The sequence below is a fragment of the Candoia aspera genome, chromosome 6, assembly GCF_035149785.1.
Source record: "Candoia aspera isolate rCanAsp1 chromosome 6, rCanAsp1.hap2, whole genome shotgun sequence".
In the NCBI taxonomy this organism is placed as follows: domain Eukaryota; kingdom Metazoa; phylum Chordata; class Lepidosauria; order Squamata; family Boidae; genus Candoia; species Candoia aspera.
The window spans coordinates 32446358-32469759 of record NC_086158.1 but is presented as its reverse complement, the minus strand read 5'-3'; the positions used below and the strand labels follow the sequence as shown (position 1 = coordinate 32469759).

The window sequence follows — 23402 nt, the reverse complement described above, 5'->3', positions numbered from 1 at the left end:
TCGATCAAGACCAACTGGGCAGCAACAAGGAAACCAGCAAGGTTGCGGGGGAGATGGTAGTAAAACGGTGGAGCAGGATTCTCTGACGGAGGCTGGAAGGCTGGGAGAAGCTAGGGTAGGTGGCACTACTGGAACTGGGATCGGATGACCACAAACTGGAACACCACTTGAACTAGGCTGGCACTGGAACGCTGGGCGAGGCTGAACAGAGCCCTCTGGCTAAGCCTTGGTTCTAACGACAGGACTGGACTGGACTCAGTGACTCAGGCTATACTGGATATTCAGAACTGGAGACTTGGAACAAGGCTGAGAACTCGAAGTAAGGCTAGACTCGGCTGGAGGCACTGGGCTGGGCTGAATACTCTGGACTAGAGACTCGGAGCAAGGCTGAGGACTTGGAGCAAGGCTGGACTTGGCTGAAGATTTCTGGCGAGGCTGGAAGCTAGGCACAAGACAAGACTGGACTGGAAGTTCTGGACTAGGCAAGGGACTCAAAACATGACAGGACTGAACCACAGGTTCTAGACGAGGTTACAAACCTGGTTCACAACAAAGTTGGTGTGAAACTCTGGAACAATGTTGTGCAATGTGGCAAGACTGGACTTCAAACTCCAAGGCAAGTCTGGAGATCGAAGGCACAATGAAGCTGTACTGGAGACCTTGGACAAGGCTGGGAGCTAGAAGCATGGCAAGGCTGAACTGGACACTTAAGGCAAGGCTGTGGACTTGAAACACAACAGGACTGGACTGGAGACTCTGGACATGGCTGGAAACTTGAAGCAAGACTGGAAGCATGCCTGGAACACGCACAGGGTGAACACAGAGGACCGAAACTGGATACGAGACTGAGGTTGCTGGGTCTGGCGAGGAGAAGATCCTCAGTGGCAGCGGAAGCAGGATCCAAGTCCTCTCTGATGGGAAACACACACTGATTCCTCTCCAGTAACAGACTCTGTTTCCGACACAGGTAAGGACTCTTCTGCGGGAGCTGTGAGCTTGAAGTATCGGTTGTCTCCAGCAGCTTGTTCTTCGCATGGCTACCTTTTATGCTGATCCTTTGCACGCCTATTCCCTTCTGCAGACAATTGGGCTGCCTTCTCCTTCATCTTCTTCTCCTTCTCCTTATTCCTGATTGGAGGATTCAAATCCTCCTCCAAAGACTGGCCAATCAGTGTCTGTGACTCTTCCTGCACTACTGACTCATCTCTGGGTTTCATTTTCCCAGTTTCAGTCCGGTAAGTTTCTATTTCCCTCTCTGACTCAAAAAGAGTTTTGTTTCCTGAGTCAGAGGCTGACTGGAATCTCACAATTACAAAGTTTGGAAAAAATGACATTGAAGAACTAGTTGCTGAAAAGAACCACCAAGGTGATTAAGAAGATAGAATAGTTCTCCTGTGAAAACGTTACATTATTTGAGGACTTCTAGTTAGAAAAACAAACAATAGATGGGAAGGATAAAAATACACAAGTATGTATAGTGTAAAGGCTATCAATATAATAATAAAAAAAATTCCCTTCTCACCCCTATGGGTGGTATGTGTCTTCCTCAACCTCGGATCCTCTACCAGAGGCCTGGGAGTTTGAGGGTTCTCCGCAGTATCTTAGCTGTTCCTAGCACTGCACTCTTCTGGACAGAGAGCTCTGATGTTGTTCCTGGGATCTGTTGGAGCCACTCTCCCAGCTTGGGAGTCACAGCCCCAAGTGCCCCTTCCACCACTGGGACCACTTTGGCCTTCACTTTCCACATCCTCTCTAGTTCCTCTTTCAGGCCCTGGTACTTCTCCAGCTTAGTAGTAGGTTGAGCTAATGAAATTGAGTGACATGAGATACAACATTAACCCTAAAAAGTACTTCATAAAATGCAGAGTTAAAACTCTGACATTTGTATCAAACTATCCAACTTTAACAAGGGGATTACTCAAATTCATGGAGCAAGCTATCAGTGACAATAGTCCAGGTAGCCATGCTTTATCTCCAGTACTAGAGGTAGAATATTTATTGAAAATTAACCGCTGAGAAACCCAACTGAAAGAATGCAATTACGGTCATGTTCTGCTTGTGAGTTTTTCATGGTTGGCACTTATGAAAACAGAATCCTGGACAAAATATATCTTCAAATTAATACAGCAGGATTTTAAAACAAACATATATATAATCAAATATATATTTGATACTGTTGTTATTGAGAAATAAGCCTGTGTATGTGAACCAAATGGAAAATGTGCAAAATATGATTAAATTTGTACCTATGCATAATTTTCAAAGAGCCAAAATGTGATACTTGAACTACATCTTTCCACCACCTTGTTATTAGAGCCATATAAATGATAACGTGGAAGGTTGCAGCAGAAAAGACCGGGAGGGCAATAATGTGCACTATCAGAGTGAAGAAAGCCAGCAAGGCCAACAGATGTGTGCTAGGAGGGATGGATAGACAACTATTTCTTCTTCTGACTAGTTCCGTATGTGTTCAGTTATCAGTTCAGTCTATCCCTTTTCTTTCATTAATCTGTTTCCTTTAAAAAAAAAAGCCTAGTACAAATGTTCATTCTTATACAAGTTTGTGTGTTGGAGGGGGAAGGGTATTTTATGTTTTTTATATATACACAAATATAGGTACATAAATATACCTTTTAAAAGACATTTTGCCTCAGAGCACACATTTCTAAAACAGAGAGTTTTGTGTGCCTCTTGGGGCATTTTTCTTAGCGGAGAACAGCCTCAGTGTGAAAAATCTCAGGAATAACTGCATTCTCATCCATGGTGTAGTTGAGTACATGCAGACCAAATCTGTTTGCTTTGATATGCTGACCGAATGAAATACTGCTACCAAGTGAAGCTATTCTCCAGTAGAACTTCTGCAGCCAAGCCCTGCAGTCTCCTGACCTTGTTATTATCCTTTTTGGCTATTGGTTTCTGTTCATCTGTCCTTTCCAGAAAAAAACAATTGAAGGACAGAGCAGAAATGCAGAAACCTCCACACACCTTGTTTTCTCCCTTTCTCTGGAAGAAACCCAGAATGGACCAGGAGTGAAAAAGCGGCAAACAAATGGCTACTGCTAATGTATCCTCAGGGCACCATCACTTAAATTATTTTGTCCAGGTCCTCCTACAAATTTGAAGTATCATTGTGACAAACACCTACTGTATATGTTGACATGACTCCAAAACACCTCCTCATAGATAAAATTCAAGAACCTTTTTGGCATGGAGGCTGCAGTGGGTGTGATGGTGTGAGATCATTGTAGTGGGCATAATCTGCACCACTTTTAATTGTTTGGGGGCTTTCACCAAGTAACACTGGTGCAAAGCTTTCACAGAAGATTTACACACATCTATTGCACTCTAACAACACAATGGGAAATCCACCTTTGGATCTAGCTATGTTTTTACTAAAAGCTGATAGTGACTTGATGACATGTAGTCATCATCAATCATCATCACAAGGGATTCCATGGAGGGCTGCAATGCTGAAGGCACCCAGTTTGTTTCTTAAAACCACCCAAAAAATCCATCCCCAAATACAAATGGGCTTGACCCCTGCTAGGGCTGTGGGAACTGCTTATGGAGTATTAGGTTTGTAGGTGGCTCAGATTACCTACCCACTCCTGGAATGTCTGGTAAGTTGAGAAGCCTGAATATATCAAAACTCTTTCTTTCTTTTCTTTTCACACAACAGTTCACCAAGTTATCAAATGAGAATTGGTCAGCCCCTTTATCATTCAACTGGAGAGTTGTTCAAAGGATGGAATCAGCTGCCAGGCAATTTTTTGCTTTATACCCTCAGACTCCCATGTTTTTCTTTTTCCAGACAAGTTCTTTATCATAACTAGAAAATTGACTGCTTTGAAAGGGAATTCTAGTAAACCTTTCTCACATCATGTGCATGACTGCATGGCTACATAAGTACTCCTTATATTCTCAAGATTTTTATAAAGTTTGTTGTGTTTTGTATTTTCTGGGCTTTCATCATCAGAAACTGAGAGAACTTGCTTTTCACTTTTCATTGACCAGGGCTGAAGGGAGAGGTTCTTGGCAAATACAGTACTTAGTATACCCCAGCTAGACAGATTACAGTGTTTGAGGAAATTCAACCTGACTGGTGGCTGTATTCCATGACAACTTTTTACCATGGAAATCCTTGGAAGAATGGCTCCTCTAATAAGATAAAATCTCCATACCTCCCAAATCCATAAAAGGCACTGATGCAGGAAATTGACTGATAACTCAAGGATGCCTCTAGCTATTGTACAACTGCATTCATATGTTTATAGATCTATAGCTGTAAGGATGAAATTCAGCCATTTCAATTTATTGCTTCACTGAAGAAGCTCAAAGCCCAGATAAAAAATTATCCAAACTAGGATATAATTGTTCGTTTTCAGCTTGTAGAAATACTGATTCAGGAATGCTTGACAAAGTTTATATTCAATCTTATACAAACTGATTCACCTCCAACCCAAAGGACTACACTGTACTGTATTAAATTATTTACAACCCAGTTAAATCTGGATTAGGCCACTAGCCATCAAAGCAAATTAAAAATTAGCAACTATCAACTCCACGCATGTTTTGCAAAAGTATTATTAATCTAGAAGAAATGACCACATAACATTTTTTTTCTTTTTATAAAATTATATTGAATCGATCAACAACTGGTCCAGAATCATAAATATATCCTTCAAAGGTTCTAGTATCAATTTCTTAGAATTAAAAAGCTGATAGTAAGAGTTGCCATAAAACTTTCAATCTAGACAGCCAAGAAAGATTATATTAAAATAAACTCATAGAAAGTATAATATACATGTCCTGCTATAAAGACAGCACTATGGCTGACCTTCATCTTGACAATTGCATAGATAATATACCACTTTTGGAACTTTAGGGAATGGTATCAGACAGAATCTGGCACCTAGGAGATGTTATACCGTGTTACATGGCCTCTTTTGCTGGTTCTGTAGCTTTGATTTAAAAGGCAGGCTTGCTCATATATTCTTCCATTGTCTGCAACAAAGAACAATCAAGAAAGTAACTCAGTTATCAGAAGTTACACATAGAATTCATAATATAAGAACAATCACCCTATGAAAAAACAGAACTGAAACTAATTTGCTAAGCTAAGAAAATTAAGAAAAATCACATTATAAGTAGACTCATTCTCCATTCACTAGCTTAGTTTTCTAGCTTAGACTAATTCTGAATGTTAAAATTATTTATTTTCACTACAAAAATAAAATAGTTTTGAAATCAAGGGGGCTTATGAATATGAAGCATTGTTATTTTGTTAATAAATCCATATTCTTTCAATCAAATGATTCTAGTAGTTTCATTCACCAATCTACAATCATGCAGCCTAGCAACTTAAGCTTTTCTTTAAACATTGAGAATCTCAAGATATCAGCTTGTTGCTGGATTAAAAATGGATCATCAGAGTACTTAGCATTTAGTCAACAAGATTTGTTTGTTCTCTTTTTAAAGGTTTGATCTGGGTTCATTTTAGATGTTTCTATTGAAGTCTTTAGTAATTTTCTACAATGGTAAAGTCATTCCCAATTCTGTTTTAAAATTCTAGCATTGCTTGTGCACAAACCAGTCTCAGTGGTGTGCTTATGTCCCATTGAGACCAATTTTACTATGCTATATATTCAGCTGAGTTGCTCAACAAATGAGACTTAAGGTTGTTTCACAAATTATACCTTGTTTTTCCATTACATAATAGGTACATGCTATCAGGGATAAATAGGATACAAAGTCCCCTATTTATCCCTGATATAAATTAATAGAAAGTATTAATTTATATAGCTGATACTAATTGTTATGATCATGTTGGACAGATTGGGAAAAATAGTCCTGATTCCTGACTCTTTTAAATCCCTCTTTAGTTAGTTCTGCCCATGAAAGCAAGTATTTGAATAGATTAGATATTTCAATGAGTAGGCTACGTACTTTAGTGTTTGAACTGACCCTTAGGCACACATAATATCTTATAGACTTGTGCTGTTTACGTCTGTGTGATCTGTTCTACAGTCAGCCTCTGGCCATATCTTTGCTGTTATAAGCGAGCTCTTCCACCCCTTTATACCAATGATATAGTGAATTTGATTTCTCTGTACTCCAACCAATGATGTCCATAGTGTACTAAACTTCAGGCCCTATATGCCAATCATAATATGATTTATTAATTAATTTTGTTTTTCAGAGAAAATATTATACTTAGGAACGTTCACAGGTCATGCATCAAGAGTAAGGGTTTAGAAGAAAATGGCAACCAATTCAAACATTTGATGTAATTTATATAATAAATTGTCTATGGGCTCTGTCTTTTGGTACACCCTGTATATCGGCATAATTTGGTTTGTTTGAAGACTGTGTTAGTGATAAAGAAATAATTGGTTTGGCAGAAATTGTTAAGTCATTCTCCTGCTTTATTTGGTTTCCTAGGCCATACAATTCAACTACATTTTCCTCCTTCATAGTTCCAACTTGGGCATTACAGGCTCCAATCTTGCTTGCATGTTTGGTTGATTTCAAACTGAACTTCAGCATAAGTTCAGCCTTCTCTTCTTCTGCACCAGTGGTGGAAATATAAACTTGAATAATTGTACATTAGAGGGTTGTCCATGAAGACTAATTGATATTATTCCATCACTGATTTCACTGTAGCCAAGTACTGTTCTTGCTATATCCTTCCTAACTATGAAAGCAACACCATTCCTTGTTTTTCATGTTCTAAGCAGTAAACAGCATGATATTTTGACTGAAAGTGTCCCATTCCAGTCCATCTCAATTCGTGGATGTCTAAGATGTCAATGTGTAGTTGATTCATTTCATCTTTCAATGTGCTGAACTTTCCCATATTCTTGCTTCTTTGGTTCCATGTTTTTAGTGTAATTCTTTTCTTGCAACTTTGGATTTTATTTTCCTGAATGGCAACATTAGCAACTAGAGGTTCTGTATGGTTTTCTTAGTAAAATACACAAGTTGTAGGAAAAGTTGCCTTTGCCATTGTCACTAAAGTGATCTTCAACCTTCAGCATCTTCCTGTATCATTGTTGTCCAATATGTATGTCTGCTTGCTTTAGTTGGGCTGCTGACCATGCCTTGGGTGACTGTGCTGGGATTATATATTCTAGGCATACACTGCCTGTATTCTTTGCTCATCCCTCCTAGGAACAGTCTCCTTTGCCACAAAGAGACAACACAGCAGGATGTTGGGGTGGGGGGGTAGATATTTACTCATTAATTTATTGTATATAGCTTTCTGAGCCACAGAAGGTAGCACCATCTAATCTACCTTGGCTAATTCCAAAAAAAGCTAAACAGGGTGGTTAGTGCTTGGATAGGAGATCACCAGGAAATCCCAGGACTATAAGCTGGAATGGAAAATAAAAAAATATCCTTGAAGGCAATGGCAAACCATTTGTCAATTTTTCTCCAAGAAAACTACATGAACTTCATAAAGTGACCAGGAACTGAACTTTTTATATAGTATTCTAACTTCTGGCATTCTCTGTTAACTTCTCTCCTATGTACTGGGTTTTTTGTATTCTTTATCTTGTTACAATATGATTGATGGCTTAAACAATAAATAGGACATTTTTTTAAAAAAAAGAGGGAAAGGGAGGGATTTGTTTTTGTTTTTCTTCTTCTCTCTTCTGCCTTACCTCTTGTAACATATCACCTTCTTCTATGGCTTTCACTGCCAATTTTTTGGATGTCTCTTGAATTTCCCCTCCCATTAGAAATTCATCAAGAATAAAATATGCCTTTTCAAAATTGAAAATAATATCCAGCTCACATACCTGTTAAGGATCATAGAAATAAATATTTAGAGTCAGTATTCTACTACTGAATGTGGTAATATACTCAGGAACATCAAAACCCTGCTCTGTGTATATAAGTACACTTCTAAGGCAGCCAGGGAACAAAGGAAATGCAAAATTAATGGATTCAAGCTGGGAAATAATTTACAGCTATGTGACATTTCAATGTCATTTCTTTCCTAAACTATTGAGAGACTGCAATCCTTTTCACACTTCTCTAGAAATATCTACATTCAGTGGAGCTTTATAAGACGTACGTAAAGGACTATGATTTTTGCCTTTCTATAGACATGCTGACCTTTCTTCAAATTCACTCATGGGTGCTACATTACACTGGGATGAAAACCCAAATAAAAAGAAAACACATTATGCAGCATGTTTGTTTGAGCAAGGATTGGAAGGATATACACAAATTAATTTCTGGGGGGAAAGGAGAACTTTAGAAGAGTTAGCCCTTCAGTGTCCTGATATTTCTCTGTACTCTATAGTCTAGACAGTGTCTTTATAGAGATGAACATTACTTTAAGAACTAAAGTACACAGAATAATCACATCTGTAGTCTTATGAGCGGCTTTTCCATATCTGGGAAAAAATTGGATACATTATTCTTCCTGATAGATAGGCAGGTTGATGAGAAGTAGTGTTCCTTCGAAGCTTTGGCTACATTGTCTTCCATAATGCTGTAACAGCATGAATCTACTGGCTGTACAATATGCTCTCAGTAACTTAATTTTTTATGACAGGTGACTAGTCCACTGGCAACACGCCATAGACCACACCATTTTCTAATATGTGGTGGGTCTTCACTTAGCCTTCACCCTCTCCCCAGCATTTTAACATTCTTCCAGCCATAAAAGATGGTGAATATGGATAGCCAGGTGACTAGTACTTGGAACTGTCCTTGAAAATGAACCAGTAACTACTATTTAATAGTTAGCTAGATGTTTTTCCACAGATTGATGCCAGCAAGAAACTTAGCAGATATATTGTGAACTAGTTGAAGTTCCTGACTAGTTTTCAAAGTTGCCCCACAAATTACACTATGAAGATCATGAAAAATAATTGCAACCAAGTACAGTAGTCTCTTTCCAGGCAGTCTCACAAACCTCAGCTGGCCACACTACTGACACTATTGAAGCCTTGGGTGAAAAAGAGTTCAGACGTAATCTGTCAGGGAAACACAAGATCATCTATCCATTTTTACTTGATTTATATAGATTTTATTTGGGATATCTTTTTGCTATATTGCCCTGAAAAGTTTTGCCTAGAGAATGACTAATAAAGCTTAGAAATACATAGTTAAAATATAATAAATTGCAAATAAGCTGAACTATTTCTCTAAATGGAAAGAACATGTACCAAAAGTATTTCTATCTTGTCAGGAACATTGGAATTAAAACAATTTCAATGAATACAGTGCTTATATCCCTGCAAGCCTGCTTTTCCCTAAAGAAAAAAAATCACAGTATGATTGGGTTCATATATAGGCTTGTTGAATAAGCTCTAATTGGCTAGATTTTCCCCATATTCTAAGCCATAAACCACAATTTACAAACAACAATAGCTGGGTTCATACAACATACAAAGCCAAACCAAACAAGCAACATTATGACTTAGTACAAAGTATGAACACAGCCTGTATCTTGCTAGGCCTCACAGGCCAGGGAGAGACAAGTGACACTTGATAAACATGTTATCAGAATAATTGCAAAGAAAGTCATTTATGGGGGAAGGAAAGAGAAATAAGCTTACATTGCCAAAATATCTGTCCAATAGCTCTACGTAACGATGGACAACCTCTAGGGTCAGGAGTTCATTATCTTGGTCTTCTACTGCACAGCAGAAATATAAACTAGCATATCTAAATTATAAAGTGAAGAGAAAAAAATATGACCATTAGGATATATTAACGATCAGTCATTCTTCTTTGTTCAATTTGGCTTATACAGTACATCATAAAATAATCTGTCTTAAAAGTGCACTGAAAAGTGTTTATCAGTGATTATGAAAACACTAGGTGCCATTTCAGTTATGTAGATATGAAGTAAGGATAACATTCAGTCCAATAATCTGAGATAAAACCTCAACCTATTTCTCTCAGGTCTGTCAACCTATTTTTTACTTCTGAACAAACCTTCATATGCCTTCATTCTTTATTAACATCAGTCCCAAATAATATTTTAAATATTTGCATATTGGTGTAGTTTTCATGTAAATCACATCATTAAAAGAAAAGGTAATTGTCTATTTAAAACAATCCAAAATTGATATTCAAATAGTGCTTCTATTCAGCCCCTTTCAAGGTCATGCTGAAAGTTTACACACGGAGTACTCCACGGGCAGCTCCAGAGCACCCCGAGATTTATCACACAAGCTTAGCAGCAGAATTTGCTTTGTTGTTGTTTATTCGTTTAGTCGCTTCCGACTCTTCGTGACTTCATGGAGCAGCCCACGCCAGAGCTTCCTGTCGGTCGTCAACACCCCCAGCTCCCCCAGGGACGAGTCCGTCACCTCTAGAATATCATCCATCCACCTTGCCCTTGGTCAGCCCCTCTTCCTTTTGCCCTCCACTCTTCCTAGCATCGGCATCTTCTCCAGGGTGTCCTGTCTTCTCATTATGTGGCCAAAGTATTTCAGTTTGGCCTTTAATATCGTTCTCTCAAGTGAGCAGTCTGGCTTGATTTCCTGGAGGATGGACTGGTTTGATCTTCTTGCAGTCCAAGGCACTCTCAGAATTTTCCTCCAACACCACAGTTCAAAAGCATCGATCTTCCTTCGCTCAGCCTTCCTTATGGTCCAGCTCTCGCAGCCATGTTACTACGGGGAACACCATTGCTGTTACTATGCGGGCCTTTGTTGTCAGTGTGATGTCTCTGCTCTTAACTATTTTATCGAGATTTGTCATTGCTCTTCTCCCAAGGATTAATCGTCTTCTGATTTCCTGACTGCAGTCAGCATCTGCAGTAATCTTCGCACTAGAAATACAAAGTCTTTCACTGCTTCTACATTTTCTCCCTCTATTTGCCAGTTATCAATCAAGCTGGTTGCCATAATCTTGGTTTTTTTGAGGTTTAGCTGCAAGCCAGCTTTTGCACTTTCTTCTTTCACCTTCATCATAAGGCTCCTCAGTTCCTCTTCGCTTTCAGCCATCAAAGTGGTATCATCTGCATATCTGAGATGGTTAATGTTTCTTCCAGAGATTTTAACTCCAGCCTTGGATTCCACAAGGCCAGCTTGTCGCATGATGTGTTCTGCATACAAGTTGAATAGGTAGGGTGAGAGTATACAGCCCTGCTGTACTCCTTTCCCAATCTTAAACCAGTCCGTTGTTCCGTGATCTGTTCTTACTGTTGCTACTTGGTCGTTATACAGATTCTTCAGGAGGCATACAAGATGACTTGGTATCCCCATACCACTAAGAACTTGCCACAATTTGTTATGGTCCACACAGTCAAAGGCTTTAGAATAGTCAATAAAACGGAAATAGATGTTTTTCTGAAACTCCCTGGCTTTTTCCATTATCCAGCGGATATTGGCAATTTGGTCCCTAGTTCCTCTGCCTTTTCTAAACCCAGCTTGTACATCTGGCAATTCTCGCTCCATGAACCGCTGAAGTCTACCTTGCAGGATCTTGAGCATTACCTTACTGGCATGTGAAATGAGTGCCACTGTTCGATAGTTTTAACATTCTTTAGTGTTTCCCTTTTTTGGTATGGGGATATAAGTTGATTTTTTCCAATCTGATGGCCATTCTTGTGTTTTCCAAATTTGCTGGCATATAGCATGCATTACCTTGACAGCATCATCTCGCAAGATTTTGAACAGTTCAGCTGGGATGCCGTCGTCTCCCACTGCCTTGTTATTAGCAATGCTTCTTAAGGCCCACTCAACCTCACTCTTCAGGATGTCTGGCTCTAGCTCACTGACCACACCATCAAAGCTATCCCTGATGTTGTTATCCTTCCTATACAGGTCTTCTGTATATTCTTGCCACCTTTTCTTGATCTCTTCTTCTTCTGTTAGGTCCTTGCCATTTTTTTGATCACACCCATTTTGGCCTGGAATTTACCTCCAATGTGTCTAATTGTCTGGAAGAGGTCTCTTGTCCTTCCTATTCTGTTGTCTTCCTCCACTTCCGCGCATTGCTTGTTTAAAAATAATTCCTTATCTCTTCTGGCTAACCTCTGGAATTTTGCATTTAATTGGGCATATCTCCCCCTATCACTGTTGCCTTTTGCTTTCCTTCTTTCTTGGGCTACTTCTAGTGTCTCAGCAGACAGCCATTTTGCCTTCTTGGTTTTCTCTTTCTTTGAGATGTATTTTGTTGCCGCCTCCTGAACAATGCTGCGAACTTCTGTCCAGAGTTCTTCTGGGACCCTATCTACTAAGTCCAGTCCCTTAAATCTATTCTTCACCGCCACTGCATATTCCTTAGGAATATTAGTGAGCTCATATCTACCTGATCTGTGGGTCTTCCCTAATCTCTTTAGTCTGATCCTAAATTGTGCAAGAAGAAGTTCGTGATCTGAACTACAGTCAGCTCCAGGTCTTGTTTTTACCGACTGTACCGATGTCCGCCACCTTTGGCTGCAAAGGATGTAGTCAATCTGATTTCGGTGTTGTCCATCTGGGGAAGTCCATGTATAAAGCCGTCTCTTAGGTTGTTGGAAAAGAGTGTTTGTTATGCAGAGGCAGAATTTGCTAGAAAAGTACAAATGAAAAACCATAAAATACAAAATATGAACCCAAGAGCTTCAAGAGATAAGTTCTCACACATCTACACTTAAAAGTCCTCAAATGATTGTGAAAGCCAATATTTTTCATCGTATCACTGAAAAAAAATATCTGCTGGCCAGGTCAGTGTTTCTTAACCTCAACTCCCGGAATTCTCCAGCCAACATTCTTGGAGTTGAAGTCCACACATCTTAAAGTTGTTGAGGATGAGAAAGACTGGGCCAGGTTGTTTTGTTGTAGCCACTGACCTTGAAAATGTTACCCAGCCCTTCCTTCAGCTAACAGGGTTCCCTGAATGTAGCTTTTCTTCAGTATATTGATACAATTCCTATCTTTCTACAAAAACAATAGATTTTTTTTTAAAAAGATGAAACTGAACTCCTGTAGTTTGTCAGGTCATTCAGCCAAGCCAATTGCTATTTATAAGCACGCTGTCTTTGACTTACAGAGCTTTTATTCCTCTTCCCTTTGTATCACACATGGAAATGATGTACTGTATATAAAAAGTTGACTTATAAAATGACCCACACCTTTTGTAAACAAGCTTGAGGTCTTTCCAATCAACAAAACTGCTCATTTTTTGATTTCGAGCCAGAATAATCTGCACAATTTCTCGGGTGATTTTTTTCTTTTCCTTTTCAGGAAGAGTGATAAACCATTTCTGAAGTCTTAATTTCCCTTGTCGGCTGAACAGCAGGATAAAATGGATCTAAAAAAAAAAAAAAAGTTGGTTACAGGGACAGAAGTGTAGAAAACGGCTAGAAATGCTACCAACAGCATTTCTTCTAAAGTCAGCTTGTTAGCAGGACAGGTATTTTTCATGCAGAATCCTCTGGTTACTGAACAAGTGTCAAAAAAAAATTAGGCTTATATTGTGCTGCTTACTCTCTCTTCCCAGGCCTGATATTCTCCAAGCAGGCTGGGTTTCAACATCTATAATTTCTATCTGGGATGGCCAACCGTTTCACTAATAATGCTTTCTTTAGTTCTACTGCTGCTATGAATCCATTCTTGAAAAGAACTGAGCTGCCAAAGAAAAGTGATGGAAGGAATGACACCACAGCGCTGGAGTGTGTATTATCATAACATCAATGTACAAATATGCAGTAAAGGCAAAGCATCAACAATCAAATTAAACAAAAAAAATATACAAAATCTCTGGTCTAAAGCAAGTACAAAATACATTTATCTCTGTTTGGCTTATAAACTAATTAGCTTTCTATGAACTTTAACCAAACCCAACAAGCTGTCCTCAACATTTGAACAAAACAACGGAGTAAGTCAGTAACAATCAGTGTTAGTTCAGTTACTTTTGGTCACTTCCAGTTCGAGCAACATAGGAAACCCTTCAAAAGACGTTCATTTTTTTTAATTTTCGAACATTTTCTGCCATAAATTGCAGTTCTGTCATATTAACTGACCCCATTGAAAAATACACACAACACTGCAATGTAGAGCAGTGACTGCTATCACATTTTGCTAGTTCCAATGACTCCCTTGCCAACATTGCAAATAGCAGGATTTAAAAATGAGTAAGTCTATGATTAGTCAGACAGATGAACCACTAACAACCACAAGTTTGGAGGTTCTGTTCAAGAGGGGCTGAAAATCATTTTATTTCTCACATGATATGGAGAACGCTATTTCTATCATTAATATTATAATACCTTGCATTATACCTGCTTTGAAAAATACACTGAATGATGCTTGCCATTACAATACTGGTAAAGGGCAAAATTCTTCCAATCCTTTTGAGTTACCATTTTAATCCCTCACTCTCCATCTAGAAGATAACCATATAAGCAGATTGTCCAATTGTAAGCTTATAATTATAAAAGGGTTTTGAGTTCAGGTGGCTTGGCTCAAGGTCACCCAGTATGTTTCACAATTCCACAAACTCAGTTCTCACCACTCCAAGTTCAGCACTCCTGCCACTACATGTTATATATCTTGTATTTCCTCTTAATAACCCAACCTTCCCAAAGTAGAAATGTTGGATTACCAGTGATTATCTAACACTTAGGGGATGCAACTACAGTGGAAGCTGACAAAATTACAGCTGGTCCTTGAGTCATGGAGCCAAAGTATTAATTCGGGGAAATCATTATTGATTTAATATAAGTTGTCCTCAATATGCAGATTACCTTAATTCTACTTTTTCTCGTGACTTGAGGTAGGTGAAGCTGCACAGGTGAAGATCTAATTTCTGGATTCAGTAATGGTTTGGACCTATAAATTGATGCTGAATCTCAATGGGATAAACTCTTGTGGCCTGATTCCCAGATCCTGAAACTGGGTGTTTACTAGATGGGATTTCAGTCCTGTGAAACAGCAAGACTCGATTATGGGTACTGCTTGATCCAGCTTTGTCCTGGTCTATTAGTGGCCAGAAGTGCCTTTCACCAGTTTTAACTGGCTCAAGCTATGTATGATCTGGGTTAAGATGTCTGACCTCATCTGTGCTTGCTCAGGTACATTCCCAACTTTATTATTACAGTGTACTGTTTATATGGATGCCCTTGAAAATGACCTGGGAATTTCAACCAAGTCAGCATGTAGCTATTAGATCAGTGTTTCTTAACCGTGGCAACTTTAAGATGTGTTGACTTCAACTCCCAGAATTTCCCAGCCAGCATTAAATAGCTACAGGTACAGCCAGGTGAAATTACACTAATGCTGAGGTCACTTATTTGCTCTCAGGCTAATTCAGAGTGCTAGCTTTGACCTTGAAAGTCTTAAGTGGTAAACCAGAGGATATTTCTCTGTGTATCATGCCCTAAATTCTACTAGGGATGCCCTTCTCAAAGTACCATTCCATACATTATAGTGTCAGCAGGGGAAGAAAAATTTATCTGCCCTATTGCTAGGTTAATTTTTGTTTGTGTCATTATCTCTGTCTGGGATGATTTGTCCCTTGATATTTTATTCATGTATTTATTTTTCATGTGATAGAAACTTTTTTCCCTAACTTGGGTGGCCTTTAAATCCCAGAATTACTAATCAGTATGACAATTGCTAAGAATTCTAGGAATTGAAATCCACATATCTGAAAGATGCGCAGGTGGGGAAGGTTAGTTTGATACAACATTTTTTAAAAGAAGAATTAAATGCAATTATAAATACTGTATAAGAACAATTAGATGTTATTAACCATTAAAACCAGATAACCGCATGTCCCACTTTGACACACACATGAAGGCTTATATGTCATTTGGAACAGACTGATTCCTCAGAATTCTATAGTCATCTTTTATGTCTGTCTTTAGAACACTGCCCCATTATTTTAGTATAAAAGGCAGTTATTTTTTTTTAAATAATGTAACAATAGCAGCAGCAACTATATTCCACATATGCTGATCTTATACTTTCATAAGGTACAGGCAACTGACAAAAAAAAAATGGAGAATTGGAATCAGCAAATCTGATTTCAAGAACTGATCATCATTTGCCATTCCACCCAACTACTATGACTCTTGCTCTTTGCCTGTTAAGCCAGTTAAAAATAGAGGAAGTATCACCTGAATTTAACTTGTATCTTACAACACTTTTCCTATCCCAGTTCATTTAGCATTTACTAGGTGAGCATCAAATACAATTAAATGAGAATTCTATCAACAATCCGGTGAAACTCTGGTAATTTTATCCTTGCCTTGTGTTCTGGGCCTCAATTTACTGATACTAAAACAAAAGGTGTGTTGTTGATTTAAGTCAGTGAGTCACTTTAGAGCTCTCCCATTTCAACAAGACTTTACCTGGTTGATAATATTGCTCAGCTTGTATATCAAGGGCCAACAGGAAAGTTCAAAGATGTAACACTAGAACAGAGTGTGCCTTTCTGCCCTCTCTCCTTCTATCACAATGATATAATCAAGGGAGAGATTAATTAAGTAACCCTCCTATCAGTTATCTTGGGCTCTTGTATGTTAATGAGATTTCTGTCCAACATATAACAGATTTGGACTATCAGCACAGAAGGAGAAGGAAAACTAATTACTGACAAAATGTTGGTGCTATAGGGGAGATAGAAGAGAACAGATACAGTTGGTGGTATAGTAGCTATAATAAAACTGCCAAGATAGCAAAAAGTGGATTTCCCCCCTTAAAAACTATTTCCCCTCCCAGTCATTACCTATTTCAAAGGTCCTTTAAATATTTTAAAAGAAAAAATATTTTTTGTATAATTGTTGTGTTTTGTGACAGACAATATTATTTGTGGACATGGCTATCCATTTGCTCTGATAAAAATAGCTGATGATGTTGAGATGGTTCTTGTTTGGAAAAATGTCACATTACAAAAAGAAAAGTATATGTTATTTTGCTAATTTGGAGGCTAGGCACTATCAGCTGAGTTGGGAGCTGAAATAAAATTTCACCTCCCCCGTTTGTGGTGGTCAATGAAATTCAGTCTACAAACTGCTCATGGGAAAAGATGGAGCTTGATGAAGAACTTTAATTTGAATACAAAGGATGTAATGAAGTCAGCTGAGCCTGTCTTCATGGAAATCCAGTTTCAACCAAATTTGTAATATCCCTGCTGTTTAAATTCCAGTTTACTAAGCTCTTACTTTTCAGTGTCAATTGTAGCCAAGATTTTGAATTAAAATAAAGGCTCTTGAGTCAGATGCAGAAAACCCTGGGTGTTAAGTTGGGTGGGAGGGAGAAAGAGAGAGAGAAACAGAATCCCCATTGTAGTGAAACCTTAATTTACCCAAAGACAAGTTTTAGGTTATGAAGAAATGTTTAACTAATGTTTTTGTAAAAATGAAGATCTGCTTTATTCTAAGATAAACTAGAATGTTGTGCCTGCTGGCCTCACTATTTAAAAAGAAAATGGGGAGGGGAGGAAGCATTCATGGCAAACAAGAATGGGATGACAGCAGAACCAGGATGGAATGGATTTGCCTGCTTCCAAGTGCTTTTCCTAGCAGGAAATGCTGGATTTTTCATAATTTTTGAGGGACAGAGAATTCAGCCGGGTATACCAGCAAGAAATGTGTCACAAACAATGACCCTTTCTTTCACTGGCTTATTTCGAGCTCTTCAAATGTTCTTGTGCAAATGAGAAGTAACAAGGGACAGAGAAAGGGGGAAAAAACATAATACATGACTCAGCATCCTTCTCCCTATCCATACTAGTTAAAGATCTCTTGGAAAACTATTGTCTCTGATTACAAAATTGTCCTACCAGTAACTCAGTTCTCCTGTGCTATCACAGCACTTTCCCTGTGTGGAAAATAAACAAGGAATGTGGCTATTTGATTTTACTTTGGCCTTTCTGTAGCCTTCTGAATTGCTGAATCACTCACAGGACTTTCAGAGGGTTCAAATTCAGTTCAAAACTGTTTTCAGTTTTGACTCTGAAAACAATGGAATCTCTTCAAAGTACCCCAATTCTACTTGGATGTCTTTGTACAAAGCAGGTTTAGTTAATAAATCAAGCTATAATACCAGGAAACAAGATAAAATATATTGTGTGCAAGATACAGCAAACTTGGCTCTTGTACATAAAAGTATGAGGAAGCACAAGGATTGGCCGAAGCTTGAAAGAAAGAACAAACTGCAACCAGGACAAAAATGTCACCTTGATGGGATAGAATATGAGATGGCAGGAAGAAAGTGAGAAACAGAGAAGACAGTGTATTTGGGGCAGATGGCTAAGAGAAAGGAAGCAGAAGAACTCCAACATTAGAAGCTCTTGAATCTCTAGAAGGAGTATCTGACACTTCACAGATTTAAGTAAGTGGCCACTGGGAAGAGTGTGGGGAGAAGCAAATTTGCGTTTGTTTTTTTTAATTTGAGATGACTACATGTGGCTAATCAAGGAAAGCCTATAAGAAGTAAGTAAAATTGTATTGTGTCTTCAAAAAATATTCACTTTTTTTGCTGCTAGGGCTGCTATGCTGTACCTTACACCTGAGAAGATGCCAGGTAGAAGAGTGCCTCCCTAATACATCATCTATGCCCAAATTAGCTGATCTTTGCTGCCAGGCTCTCCCCATATTTTTGACTGATTAAGTAGTCCATTCTTAAAAAGGTAGGTTCACTGATAAAATATTAAACATTTAAAGTTCTCAATGAAAGTAAAGTGGCTATTTGGTTGGGAACAAAGCCACCCACAGCATCAAAGAACAGGAAGGACTATTCTGTTGATAAGACCAAACACTAGGAAAGCAAAACTAGCCTTCTTGAAAGCAAATGTTTTGATAGACAAACAGAAGATTCTCACTGGGCACAACGGACACAGAAATCAGATAATCAGTTTCAGATGATAAATGGGATCAAATAGTTGAAGACACAAACACAGGAATTACTCTGGCTGGATTATTCCATCTAGGAGCATCAATTCTTGCTGTTTTATTCAGCTAGCATTATGCTGTGTCTCCTTACCCACAAATATGGCATGCTGTGTATTCTGTTAGTCTTCTATAGAGATTACATGTTCCCTGGAGTTAAGGACTTTGTATTCTTGTCAATCTGAATTTATTTTAATAATCAAAAGGCAGACTTTTGGGCAACTAACATGCCTAATAGCCTGTAGTGAATCAGAATATTTTTTCTCCAGCTTTCCTCTGAAATTCTGTATTCAAAAACAGTCTACCTCAGATTACGATATGCTTTGAAGAAATGATCCTTTCCAGAAGTGCTAAGCTACAGTCCATAATCTTGCCAATACCACAACTGCATGTTGTAGTCCATCACATCAGGAAAGGATCAGGTTGAGGAAATTTGCTATGGGATTCCATTGGGAGAGAAAGCAGTCACTTTCAGGCAGAGCTTGGCCAGTTCCTGGTTAAAACAGAATGCTGGTCTACAGAGCTTTATCTAATTCATTAAGGCAACTCTCATATTCTTAATTTAGCAAGAAAAACACTTTTTAGTAGATGGAAGTATTTGACTAAGTGCCAGATACTATATGTGACTCCTGGAAATAAATCCTAAAGTCAGCAGTTCCCTTTCTTAAAAACACATTCTCACACATATAATTAGGCTTGAAAAATTGGCTCCAGTGCAGCTTTTTTCAAATTTAATTGCAACATTGAAAAAATCAGCAAGCTTGATGGGCAGGCCTCTCAGGCTGCATCCAGTATGAGTGGCTCCCACTCGCAGTCTTTCACTATTCATTAGAAAGAACTGAAACACTTTTGACAGATGTCCTTTGACATCTTATTTATAACAATCAGAACAGTATGTAATTGCCATTCATGTGTTCACAAGCTTTAAATCTGAGTAATAGTTTTGTGCAACTAATTTGTGTGTGTGTGTGTTACTTTCAAAGATGCTATTTTTGTCTTCCCCAAAAAGATGTAACAGAAGAATAAAATTATTATGGCTATGCAGAGAATGGAATTTGAAAAGCAAAATATGAAATGAGATGCACATGGGTATACACGTATCACCATCAGGAACACCTTACAGCAGCTGTGTCTTTTCCTGGGCTCATGCAGTTGCCCTCCACAGCTGCTGTGCCACCTCAGGAAAAGATAGACTTGGGCTTCTCAAGCTTAATTGCATGAACTATGTGATCCCTATATAGCAAGCTCAATACAAAGAAAGGCAAATCAAAATATTTACAATGTACAAATCAAAGGTCAAAATCCACCATTTCCTGTCCTTGAGGCAACAAATGAAAACCCTCTCCAATTGAGTCGACTTAGTTGAAGAGCTGAATTAAATTAAACTAAGAGTTGAACTAAGCTGAACTTAGAATGTAGTCAACCATCCTAATCATTTGGTAACCTCATCTTTTACTCAGCATCCCTGCTTTTTTTACTTGTCTATCCTTGAACGCTTCCATACTTAATCATACCAACTTTCCTGTCTCCATTCTGAGGAAGCAAAATGTACCTTAACATTAGCAATAAACAACAGAAAATCATTTAAGGAGGTACGAATTCCTGGAGATCTTCCTCATATATTAATCCCATAACATAAAACCCTAGCAAATGTTCAGAATGAACAGGGGTACCATGTCAAGGCAAACCTCACTTGCTTGGAAACAAGCAAGTGTTGTCCTCCTTCCTCTTATGGTAGAGTCACTGCTGACATGATGAGGGCAGTGTAAGTATCTCAAACCAATATGAGATACCATTGATAGCAAACTCTCAAAGCTTTGGAGGGTCAGTTTTTTTCTGCAAGAGGAGTCCTTCTTGAGTTGTAATAATTAGCTAAATTCTCATAAATACAGCCTATGCATGGAATAGGGAAAATTTATTTGAGCAGATTCTTCCCTCTCCCTATGGTAGCTTCTAGTATAACAGAAAATGGTTAAAAAAACAAAATGCAAAGAAAGAATCTATTAAAGTTTTAGCTAGAAAAGCACAGAAATTCTCTGCTAGAGTTACTGATATTGCCTAATGACATTGTCCACTTCACATGTGGGTAATATCATCAAGCCCAACCTCCGACTCATGCAGAATCCATTACAGTCTCTGCTCAAAGATCTCCAGTGAAGAAAAACCCAGCACAACATATAACAGTCTGTTCCACTGGCCAAGAGCTTGTAAGTTGAGACATCTGTAGCTTGAATGTACTTCCTTATAATTTTAACCCATTGATTCTGGTCCTGCCCTCTGGGGCAATAAATCCCATGTTGTCTTCTAAGTGACAACCCTTCACTCAGTTGAAGACAACTATCATATCTTCCCTTGGTTATCTCTTCTGTTTGCTAAACATATCCATACATGACTTATATAGTTGGTTTCCAGATCCCTCACCGTGATGCTCCTCTTCTGAACTTGCTACAATTTATAATTGCCCTTTTTGAACTGTGATGACCAGAACAGAATACAGTATTCCAAGTAGGGTCTGACCAGGGCAGAACAGAGTGGGACAATTACTTCCCATGATGTGGACACTAGTTCCTACTAATGCACCCTAAAGTGTCATTTGCCTTTTTTGCATTTGCATCACACTGGTGAGCATATCTAATTTGTGGTCAACAAGGACACCCAGATTCCTTTCACATGAATTGCTGACAAAGGTCTCCCCCATCTTATACTTGTGCCCTTCATTTTTCATTTTTCCTATCCAGATGCAGAATTTTACATTTCTCCATTAGGTTCCATCTTATTCATTTCAGGACACTCAAGCCTGTCTAGGTTTTTTTTTTAATTCTGTCTCCTCTTAAGTATTAACCACCCCACCTTTTAGCTTCCCTAAGCATCCCCTTGGCTTCCTCATCCAAGTCACTAATAAAGATGTTGATGAGCACAAGACAGAGCTCTGTGGCAACCCACACCATACTTCCCTCCAAGCTGAAGTGGAGCCATTAAGAGCATTCTTAGGGTGTGGTCATTCAGCCAACTGTGAGTCTGTCTAACAACAGCGTTGTCTAGCTCTTACCTTACCATTTTATGAAGGAAATACCATTGGAGACTATTTCAAAGACTTGGTATGCTCCTAAACTAGTAACTTTATCAAAGAAGTTTAGTTTGGCACAATTTCTTTGTTACAAATCCATGTTGACACCTGTGTTTACACAACTCACAAACTGAACCATGGTTTACTGAATTACCATGAATTCTCAAGTTTTCACAGCATACAGAATCAAAAACTTAGCATACTGGCTGGTTTCACAGAACACAGTGAACCACAATGATAGTTTAGCCTACTATAAGGTGTGAACTCAGCCACAACCATGCAACAGGCATTTTTACATTCATGGTTTTTCTTCATGTTGGAGGTGATGAATGGCTTAGCTAAATACCCACTCATCACTTGCTGACTCAAAGTAGAATTAGTTGATCTCTCATGCCTACTTCTAAACTATTTCCCTGCCCTCTGCCATGTAACTCCATAATCTCCAGCCAACCAACCAGTTCTGGCTTTGTGTGACAAATGATGCAGCCCAGCCCACCTGGTCTGGAGATGGCTGATCTAATATAATACGATTTAGCTTAGACTGTACTTAGCAAAGACTGCCACCGGTTAAGTTCAGCCCAGCAGTATCTCTGGGCCGAATCCTATGAAAAGAAAGGTGGTAAATTTAAGAAATTAAAACTGGATGAGGTCTTGGATAACGATTCCTTCTCCTTCCTTCCATGCCTGGTACTGAATTAGCAATAGGCAAAGACAGGCACTTCAAAGGCAGGCGACGTTTGCCCCGTCCTTCTCTTCCACTGGTTTCTGCTGCAGCCCACAGGGTGGGAATTGAATTAACCCTCGCGCTGGAAACAAGCAGGAACAGGAAGGGGAGAGCAAAGCAAGCGAATGAGCCTATTAATGGCCAGTAGCCGAATCAAGTTCCCCAAAATTCGTCTTCTTTCCCTCAAGCGACCGATCGCTACCCTAGCCCAGCGAGCCCGCTCGAACCGAGCAGCCCGTGGAACTTGCTGAATTTGCGGGGCGCTAAAGGCGAGCCTCGCGCCCTACCCTCCCGCCGCTCTGTTCGGAAGGCTGCTTCACCTGACTTCAACAGGTAGATCCCTCCTCGGTCAAGAGGGCCCCGAAGCTGCGTCCCATGCGGGTTCTCCTTCCTCCCTCCCCCGCCAGGCGCTTCCCACCACTCACCATGGCTGCCGCAGACCCGCTTCCCCGGAGGCTCGTCCCCCCCCGCCCGATGCGGGTCTCCCCCCTCCCCCCGGTGCCACAGGTGAATTTCCAGCCGCTCGCTCTGCTTTCCCATCATGCCCTAAACTGAAAGTTCTTGGATGCTCCTCCCCCGCCCGGCCTCCGGTGTCACTCAGGCAACCGCCCCAGGGGCACTTTGGGGGCACGCGGGGCAGGGCGCTCCGCGCTCTCCCGAGTCTGGGATTGGAAATTTTACGCGCAGCGCCTGCCTGCCGCTGTTCATTAGCAAGGTTTCCCCAAGAGAAAACTCTTCACTGCTCTCTCTCAGGGCGCTCT

At 39.4% G+C, this 23402-nt stretch overlaps 1 protein-coding gene across 1 annotated transcript; it reads right to left on the bottom strand.

The window, feature by feature from the left end:
• Positions 1-3639: 3639 nt before the first annotated feature.
• Positions 3640-23172, bottom strand: AP1S3 (adaptor related protein complex 1 subunit sigma 3). The gene is made up of 5 exons (XM_063306692.1): positions 23067-23172; positions 13088-13266; positions 9576-9684; positions 7665-7802; positions 3640-5004 (listed from the first exon to the last, which is right to left on the bottom strand). Exons 1-5 carry the CDS (start codon positions 23067-23069, stop codon positions 4969-4971), a joined length of 465 nt encoding a protein of 154 aa, XP_063162762.1. The 5' UTR covers positions 23070-23172; the 3' UTR covers positions 3640-4968.
• Positions 23173-23402: the final 230 nt, after the last annotated feature.

Excerpts from the sequence above, each read along its gene's own strand:
- AP1S3 (XM_063306692.1), bottom strand. Across the intron at positions 7,803-9,575 it reads TGGACAGATATTTTGGCAAT|GTATGTGAGCTGGATATTAT; the intron begins GTAAGCTTATTT and ends GATCCTTAACAG. Across the intron at positions 5,005-7,664 it reads AAGGTGATATGTTACAAGAG|ACAATGGAAGAATATATGAG; the intron begins GTAAGGCAGAAG and ends TCTTTGTTGCAG.